This window comes from Hyperoodon ampullatus (assembly GCF_949752795.1).
Source record: "Hyperoodon ampullatus genome assembly, chromosome: 17".
Lineage (NCBI taxonomy): Eukaryota > Metazoa > Chordata > Mammalia > Artiodactyla > Ziphiidae > Hyperoodon > Hyperoodon ampullatus.
Window position 1 is genome coordinate 69,981,341 of NC_136930.1, and position 9,245 is coordinate 69,990,585.

Consider the following 9,245-nt stretch of genomic DNA (forward strand, 5'->3'; position numbering starts at 1 on the left):
TCCCCGTCTAGCCAGGAGTTGGTCCTTCAATTAGTCAGAAAGAAATCGAAAAAGGAAGGGGTGCCAGAGTCCGCTGATGAGACAATCCACAGCCATCACACATACCATCCATCGCTTGTCCCTACCCCCTAAACCTCCCAGGAGACTGTGAACAACTTCTAGAGGCAAAGGTTCCCAATCCTGGCTGCAAACTGGATTCACCTGGGAGCTACCACGGGCAAAACAATAAAAATACTGAAACCCAGGTCCACCCTCATATACTGGAGCATGGTGTGGGCATCAAAATTTTAAAGAGCTCCCCCGGTGGTGCCATCATGCAGCTGGTGTTGAGAACCACTGTGCTAAGTGCTCCCAGCACCCAGCGCTGCCCTCTCTACCCAAAGTTCCCACACACAGGGGCAGAGACGGGCTTCAGCACTCCTTTCTCCCCCTCCACCAATACACACGCGCACACGCACACGCTTCCTGGAGCAAAAGGGCGCCGCCAGGGGTGACTCAGACGCAAAGATGAGTGATTCACCCAGTGCTTCCTCTGCTTTGTTTTGTTTTCCTATTTCCCCTCTTTACTGGTGTCTGGTGGAAGGAAATGGATGGTGGAGTCAGAGCCCCCAGGCTTTGGGAGCAGCTCCATCAGTCACCTGTTGGGTGACCTCGAGCACTAACCCCACATCCCCAGTTCCCGTCTCTGCCAAAGGAAGAAAACAAAGCTCTCCTAGGGCAGTCACTGCGAGGACTGCATGAAATACCAGATGGTGCCTGGCTCCAGATCAGACGGGCAGTAAGTGTTAGTGCCTTTCCTTTCTGTACCTTCTCCGGCACAGTCGCCTCCCAAGGAAACCAGCAGTCACCCCAATATTCCCACAGTCTGCCCTCACTGCTCCGCTGAGCCGAGCTCTGTGACCTTAGGTGTGTGATTCAACATCGCTGAGACTCAGGTCTACTGTAGGTGAAAATGCAGGTGATGATGTGGTATCATTTCCTTATGGGATGAAATCAGCAATGCAAGGAAGCCTAACACAAAGCAGGTCAGGCAACCAAGAACCCTCACTCCTGTTAGATACAGGGATGATGATGATGATGATGATGATGATGATAATGATGATTCACCTTCAGGTGAATCCAGGAGATAAGCTGGAACTCTTGGCAGACTAGCCCTCCTCGGGGGAAATGCCCTTGCCGCCCTGGGCTCTCTGCTTGCACTTCCAGACACTGTCCTCAGGGTGGGACCTGACATCAAGGGTGGGAATGCTGGTGGGGGCCCATCAGCCCCAGATCTCTCCTGGAACTCCAGGCTTGCAGAACAAGCTCCACGTGGCCACTCTGATGTCAACCAGGCATCTCGTGTCTAGTGAGGAACTTGAGGCCACCCACCCCAACCTTGCTCCTCTGAGGACAGAGCATCCCTCTCCTTCCAGGGCTCAGGACATCGAACTAGGAGTCCTTCTTGATGCTTCTCCTCTCATCCTCGCATCCTCTCTGTCAGCGAGCCCTTCCAAATATACCCAGAAGCTGAGCCCTTCTCCTCCTGGCTGCCCTCACTGGTCCAAGCACCACCACCTCTTACCTGGATTCCCAGTGTGGCCTCCTGACACCACCCATACCCACCAGTCTGTTCTCAACTCAGCACCATGAGTGTTTTTGTGAAACCTAATTCATATCATTGATTCAACAGTTACTCATTGAGCACCTACTGTGCGCCAGCCTCAGTTCTAAGCTCTAAGAGCTTTGTATTTTCCGTTGAGCCTCCAGGGAAGCCCCCTCTCACCTCCTCTCCTGCCTCCTGACTTTCTCTCACCCTTCCCTGCCCTTTCCCACATCCCAGGCTGCTCCCACCTCGGGCATCCCCGCCTACAGCCCCTCCCTGCCCGAAAGGCTCCTCCCCCAAGACCTGGGCAGCTCACCTCCTTCCCATCTTTGCTGAAGCATCCTCACCTCCGTGAGGCTTTGCTGGCCCACCTTGTTTAAATCTGCAAACCATCCCCCCGCCAACTCCCATCAACTGCTTTACTGGCCCCATCAACATTCTAGATGGTCCACTGTCTTTCCTCTGTCCCCCACTACAATGTAATTTCTTCGAGGGCGTGGTGTTTTGTCTCCTTGCTTCACTACTAAATCCCCAGCACCTAGACTACTCTGTAAATTTGCATTGAATGAACTGAGTCTTTGTTTCAAAGTGTTCGAATTGGCTTTACATCTCGTCTGCTGGGCTCAGAACCGTGACCCTGGAGGCAGAAAATTGTCAGGACCAGGTTTTGTGCCCCTTGATGGGACAGGACCAGGGGCTAGCCACCCGGCTCCCCGTCCCGGCCTCCCACCCCGCTCCAGGCTGGCACTGCGTATTTCTCCGCGGGTTAAATGAGCTGGCACTGCCTCTGCTCAGGTGCCACCGAACTTCCCCGACTCCGGCTGGGCCCAGTGGCTTCCACTGCTCTGCCTTCGCCCCGCCCCTACGACGGGAACGTGGGGGGGGCGTGGTCCAGCGGGGGCGGGGCGGGGCTGCCCTGCGGGGCCGCCGGAGCCCACCTGCCTGACCCTCGGCGCCTGTGTCCGCAGAGGTGGTCGGCGTGGGCTGCGTGCTGGACGGCGTGCGCTACAACAACGGCCAGTCCTTCCAGCCCAACTGCAAGTACAACTGTACGTGCGTGGGCGGCGCGGTGGGCTGCACCCCGCTCTGCCTCCGCGCGCGCCCCCCGCGCGTCTGGTGCCGCCACCCCCGGCGGGTGAGCGTGCCCGGGCGCTGCTGCGAGCAGTGGGTGTGCGACGACGACGCCAGGAGGCCACGCAAGACCGCGCCGCGCCACACGGGTGCCTTCGGTGGGTGCTGCGTGCGGGGCGCGGGGCGCAGGGCGCGGGGGGAGGGCGAGCCCTGGGGTCCGGGGCGGGGGGCGGACCCTCCCGGAGCTCTGACCGCCCACCTGTGATTGACAGGAGCCCCCGGCCCCCAGTCCCCAGTCCACCACTCAGGAGCGGTGTGACCTTGGGAAAGTCACATCTCCTCCGGGACCCTATTTCTCCACTGGTAAAATGGAAATACGACCACCTGTCCACTTGTCTTATGGGATCCTCCATGCGTAAAAGGAGGAAGTGCTTTGTAAAGAAGGAAGCAGAGGCGTGCGGTTCCTTATTCTCCTACTAAGGAGTTTAGGAGGGGAGGGATGGAGGCGGAGGAAGGACTGGTGTGTGGCTACCCGGGAGGAGAGGCTTGAGCAGCAGGTGGAAGGGCAGAGAGCGAGTGGATGGCTTCCCGCTCACTCTGGGGGATGGGTGGACAGGTGAGACTTCAGCCACGTAAGCCAGGCCAGAGGGAGCTCCGGAAACAGAGGACAGGGACACACCTGTTCGTTTCACCCACAGCTTCTATGAGCCTAGCCAATGCCAGACACTTAGCTGGTACCAAATCAATGTTCGTCATATGGATGGATGAATGGATGGAGGGATGGATGGAGGGATATGTGGGCTGAGGAGACCTGAATTGGGGCAGTGGGAGCGGAGGTATCAAGGAACGGATAGATGCACGAGGAAATGAACAAGGACGACTGAAGGGCTCGGCGTCAATACAACGGGTGGGGGAAGGAGAGAGAGCGGTAACAGAGACTCCCGGGGCCCGTCATTACTTAGGACAGAATGCAGGGAGTACTTCCGGGGAGGAGAGCCGCCTTGCAGGAGACAGGTTGAGGCTGAGGCTGGGTGCCCTGCCCATGAGATCACCCAGAGGAGCATCCTGCGGGTGGGAGGAGGGAGATGGGGCTGAGAGAGAGCTCTGGAAGTCTCCGGTCTAGAGCTGCTGATGGCCTGGGGGTAATGTGTTGGGGGGGCCTGGGGCAGAGGTCTGGGGGAGCTGATGTTTGAGAGAGGACGGAAGAGGAGACCGAGGGGGAGACAGAGAAGGAGAGCCAAGCATGTAATGGGAAAACCAGGGGCGTCTGATGACGTGGAAGACAGCAGATGAGGACACTTCTAGAAGGAAAGTGTCACCAGGCAAGTGGACATGAGGGAGTGAAGAAATGGCAGTGGAGTTTGGGCGTTCTGAGGGTACTGGTTGTTTTTTTAAAGTTATAAGTGCATGAGGCCGCTCAGAGACATTGCGTAGAGCAGGGTTTCTCGACCTCGGTTCTGACAGCATTTTGGCCAGGATCATTCTTTATAGAGGGGTCAGTCCTGTGCTTTGTAGGAGGAGGTTTACACCTGGCCCCCACCTACTAGATGCCAGCAGCACCTTCCAGCCAAGTAGTGACAACCAAAAACACCTCCAGACGTTGCTAGTTGTGACCTGGGGGGCAAAATTGCCTCGATGGAGGACCACTGATGTGGCCCTGCGACACCACCATGTAAGGTGCGAGAGAGAATGAAGCTGAGGAAGACGAATCCAAGAGGCAGGACGGATACAGGAGAAAGAGGGTTTCAGAAGCCAAGTGAGGGAGGATTTCAGAGAAGAACAAACTGGACAGGAGAGGGGAGGGGAGGGGGGGAGGGGAGGGGAGGGGAGGGGGGGAGGGGAGGGGAGGGGGGGAGGGGAGGGGGGAGGGGAGGGGAGGAGAGGGGGAGGGGAGGAGAGGGGAGGGGAGGGGAGGGGAGGGGAGGGGAGGAGGGGGGAGGGGAGGGGAGGGGAGGGGGGAGGAGGGGGAGGGGAGGGGAGGAGAGGGGGGAGGGGAGGGGGAGGGGAGGGGGGAGGGGAGGGGAGGGGAGGGGGAGGGGAGGGGAGGAGAGGGGGAGGGGAGGGAGGAGAGGGGAGGAGGGGGGAGGATGGGGAGGGGAGGAGAGGGGGAGGGGAGGGGAGGAGAGGGGGAGGGGAGGGAGGAGAGGGGAGGGGAGGGGGGAGGGGAGGGGAGGAGGGGGGAGGGGAGGGGAGGGGAGGGGGGAGGGGAGGGGAGGGGAGGGGGGAGGGGAGGAGAGGGGGAGGGGAGGGGAGGAGAGGGGGAGGGGAGGGAGGAGAGGGGAGGGGAGGGGAGGGGAGGGGAGGAGGGGGAGGGGAGGGGGGAGGGGAGGGGGGGAGGGGAGGAGAGGGGGAGGGGAGGGGAGGAGAGGGGAGGAGAGTGTAAAGGCCAGAATAGAGACCTGTCCCCAGGCTGCCTGCCCCCAGGGGTCTGACTGGACCAAGAAGGAGGGTGGTACTGCCACCCCTACAGTTCAGGGATGCACAGCCTCTCTGGATGGGGCTTGGGGTGACCCTCCCGGGGCTGAGCAGCCCCCTGAAGCAGCAATCCCCTGCCCACGGAGGAGGTGGCCGGGGAAGTTCTGTCCCCAGCAGGCCTCCCAGGGCAGAGCACAGGAGGGTCACGGGGTGAGGTGCAGGGCAGCGCTGTCTGCCCATCATGTCACTGTGTGTGGCCCAGTGACCCCGTTTTGACCGAGCACAAGCAGAGCCCCCGCCGAGTAGCTGACCCAGAAACCAAAGCCCTTTCATCCTTCTAAGCAAATCCCTCCCCACTGGCCTCTCCATCCCTGCTCGCAGCCCCAGCTCATCCCAGCCCGGACCCTCCTGTCCTCTGTCCTCAGAGGCCCCTTTTTTCCTTCTTCTGTCTTGTCTGTCGTCTTCTTACTCATTTATTCCTGCATTCATTCATCCGTCTCCGCTGCACACCTACTGTCTCTGCCTGTTCCTCTCTCTGGTTGCCGTGCATGTGTGTGCCAGGTTGGACTGGCTTCCTCTTCCAGTCTTTCTCTTGGGTATCTTGTTCCATCTTTCTGTGAGATCTCTCCTTGATCTTACTGGCGTTTTACCCGCCTCCATCTCTAGCTCACTCCATTTTCCATGTTCTGGATGCCAGGATACACACGTTGATAGAACCAGCCAAGAGTTGGGGTTCAGTTCACATTTACTGAGGGCTTACTGAGGGCCAGGGACAGCTTGAGTGCTGTCACGTGTCTGAACCCATCTTTTCTGTCCCCAGCCTGGGACAGGAGGGAGAGAGGTGCTACTGTCAGCCCCTCTTACAGGTGGGGACACGGAGGTGGGAGCTAGTTTATTGGAAGCTATCCAGCTACTAAGTGGTGGTGCCCAGAGCTGAACCCAGGCCATTTGTCTCTGAAACCTGTGTGTCCCCTTAACCACGATGCCCTCAGCATCGCCCAGATGAAGTACTAGTACTACAGTGCAGGCATTTCCCTTTGACCTTCCCCACATAACATAATCTCTGCAGGGGCAGGAACAGTGTCTCTTAACCTTTTATTCCCAGCACCTTGCAGATGCCTGATGTGTACTCAGTTAATATCTGGACCCTTTTATGGCCATACTAGCCCTGCAAGGCAGATGTTATTGTTCTAGTGAAGAGGCTGAGGCCCAGAGTGAGTTGTCTAGAATCACGCAGCCTCTAGGTGGTCAAGCAGGAATTGAACTTAGGTCCACCTGTCTCTAAAGATGGTCCTCCCTCCAGAGAGGTATAAGGAGCTCAGAACAGCCCTCCTCTCCCTGGGAAACTGTGCTGGTTAGAAGCCAACTTGCCCTCTTGTGCTGAGGGACAGCCCACCTCTGTCCTGCCTGTGGTTCAGGGACCCCAGCCCTTAGGGCGGTGGCAACAGGAATCGGGGGCTGACAGAGACTGGAAACTCACAGGGCATCTGGTTCCCATCCGCAGCAGCCATGGATGAGATAGAGCCATGGCACAGGAACTGCATAGCCTACAGCGGCCCCTGGAGCCCCTGCTCCGCCAGCTGCGGCCTGGGGGTCTCCACCCGCATCTCCAACGTCAATGCCCGGTGCTGGCCTGAGCAAGAGAGTCGCCTCTGCAACCTGCGGCCGTGTGACGTGGACCTCTGGCCACACGTCAAGGTGGGTCCGCCTCCCAGGGTGGGGCAGGTGTCTCGGGCGTAACAGACAAGCCTGGCTTTGAGCCCGGCTCCTGAGCTTGCTTGTGGGGGGCCATTTGTATAATAATTAAGCCCACGTTGTAGCAGTTTCTTGGGATAACATGTGTCACTGGGTTGGTGGGTTGTGACTTTCACTCAGTGGAAGTGGTGACTGTGTTATTACAACCAAGGTGGCTCTGGAGAGATCCCAGGGTCCCTCAGAAGTGCTCTCCTGTGGTGATTCCAAGGACCCCTCACCGACTGCTCCTGGGCCAGCCCCCACTCACGTGACAGCCACACGGGGCGGTAGGGGACAACGAGACTCAGGACTGCTGGAGTCCAATGCCCATCTGCTGCTGACTGTGTGTGACCATGGCCAATCTCCTTGCATCTCTGAGCCCCAGTCCCCTCATTGATAAAACATCAGAATTGATCTCGGACATCCCTTCCAGCTTTGAGAGTCAAAGAAAATTAAAATAAAGGATCAAGGGTGTAGTGGCCACAGTAGACTAAGACCCGGTCCTTGGAGTTAGAAACGGATCTGATCTGCTTAACCCAGGACCTCCTTGCTAACGCCTTAGGACTGGTCATCTGCCTTGGTGTCACGTGAAAAATAAAGAGAAAGAAAAACTCAGCACTGATTCCATTTGGGGAGCACTGGTGGTTTCTTGAGGATGCTGAGGAGAGGGTTGTCCAGCAGACAAGACAGCCTAGCTTCCCACAGTTCCTCCCCTTGTCTCTTTTCCCTCTCTGATTCATTTCCCCTGCCCTACTAGCCTTTGTATTCTTGGTGCTTGGTACTCAGCAAACATCTCTTAACTGAAAGCACGGAAGGGAAATTTACCAGCCGCAGGACAAAGAGGATCAGAGTCCTAAGCTGGGTGCATGCGCGGTGCATGCAAGGTAGAGGTGGGTTTACCACCAAACTAATTCACGTCCCTTGCTGTTGGCTCCTGCTTCCCACCCAAGTTCATTTCCATCATGATGTGCCTAGGAGAGCTCTCAGATCAATCCTACAAGCCTCAGACCCACCCCACATCGCCTGGATCTGCTCTACCCTCGTTTCTGGCATGGTGCCGGTACCTAGTAGACCCCGACAACCATTCATTCAGTGAGTTTAGTAAGTGCCTACTATGTACCAGGCACAGAATTAGACGGCAGGGACACAGAAGGAGCCCCACTCTCGAGTGGCCCACAGCCCTGTGGAGACACAGAGCTCCCTTTAGATAATGCCAGTCCAGTTGCAGGGATCGTGAATGAATAAATTGCATGGAAAGGGTGTGTGTGAGAGTCTGTCAGAGGCAAGGGAGGAGGAGTTTAGGGTAAAATGCATCCCCCAATCAGGGAGGCCATTATGGTTCTGCCCCTAACCAGCGAGGGGTACTTGATTGGCTAAAGCAGCCGCAAAGGCATCCCGTGTTAGTGAAACTGACTGAGGACTGGGCATTGGCAAGGCAGGAACACAGGAGAGAAAGGAAACTGCAGGTTGAGAGGTACCACCACCGCAAGGCAGTCCCCTCCTGTGCTCGTTTCCTCCTGCGTAATATGATGGGGTCTTGCTGTATTGGGGGTGGTCCTTCCCAGTTGGAAGATGCTGCAAATCTGAAAGTGAGTCGGAGCGCGTGGAGAGGGAAAAGGGAAGAACTGAGGGCTTGGAGGGAAGAGAGTGGCTGTTGATCCTCTGAGCATCTCAACTGAAACCTCCTTTCCTGCAGGACGGGAAGAAGTGTCTGGCCGTGTACCAGCCAGAAGCGCCCGTGAACTTTACACTGGCTGGCTGTACCAGCACACGTTCGTACCGGCCCAAGTACTGTGGGGTCTGCACGGACAACAGGTGCTGCATCCCTTACAAGTCCAAAACCATCGACATCTCCTTCCAGTGTCCCGACGGGCCTGGCTTCTCCCGCCAGGCCCTGTGGATTAATGCTTGCTTCTGCAATCTGAGCTGTCGGAATCCCAACGATATTTTTGCCGACTTGGATTCCTACCCTGACTTCTCAGAAATTGCCAATTAGGCAGGCGCAAAACACGAGCTCGAGGCCTGGCCCCATGCTTGTAAAGCAGGCAGCCTTCTGAGGCCCGCACTGAGCCTCCTTTTGTCCACCTTACCCTGATCCGGACCCGTGGACCCCTTTCCCGTCTCCGACCACCCAAAGCACCCACCGTGGTGCCGCTCAAGCCCGGACAATGGGTCCTCTCCTTGACAATTCCACGTACACTCCAAGGAAAGTGCCTGTCTCCAGCTGTTCTGGTCAATACCCAAGCCTGATCCGGCCTGTCCAAGTCACTGGAAGTCTTGCTGGATCTTGCCCAAGTCTCAAGGAACAGAATCAGCTAGGCATTCAATGTCATTAATTCCTTCTTTAAATACCAAATCGTAAGACTCTCTGGGTCCATTCAGAAGGATAGATGGGATTTAGAACTACTCTGATCGACAGTTTGGACCACCGCACACCAAA

The 9,245-nt window shown here is 57.3% G+C and overlaps 1 protein-coding gene across 3 annotated transcripts in view; it reads left to right on the forward strand.

Annotated features, from left to right (window-relative positions):
* CCN4 (cellular communication network factor 4) overlaps positions 1 to 8,801 on the forward strand; it is a gene marked incomplete at both ends in the record, with an annotated part of 29,325 nt that extends 20,524 nt beyond the window's left edge. The window contains 3 exons of one of the 3 annotated variants that reach the window (XM_079722413.1): positions 2,554 to 2,814; positions 6,576 to 6,769; positions 8,502 to 8,801. In XM_079722413.1, the coding sequence (XP_079578539.1) occupies positions 2,554 to 2,814; positions 6,576 to 6,769; positions 8,502 to 8,801 (755 nt within the window). The remainder of the gene's footprint in view (positions 1 to 2,553; positions 2,815 to 6,575; positions 6,770 to 8,501) is intronic. The other 2 variants (XM_079722414.1, XM_079722415.1) reach the window with 2 other exon arrangements.
* Between the last annotated feature and the right edge of the window lie 444 nt (positions 8,802 to 9,245).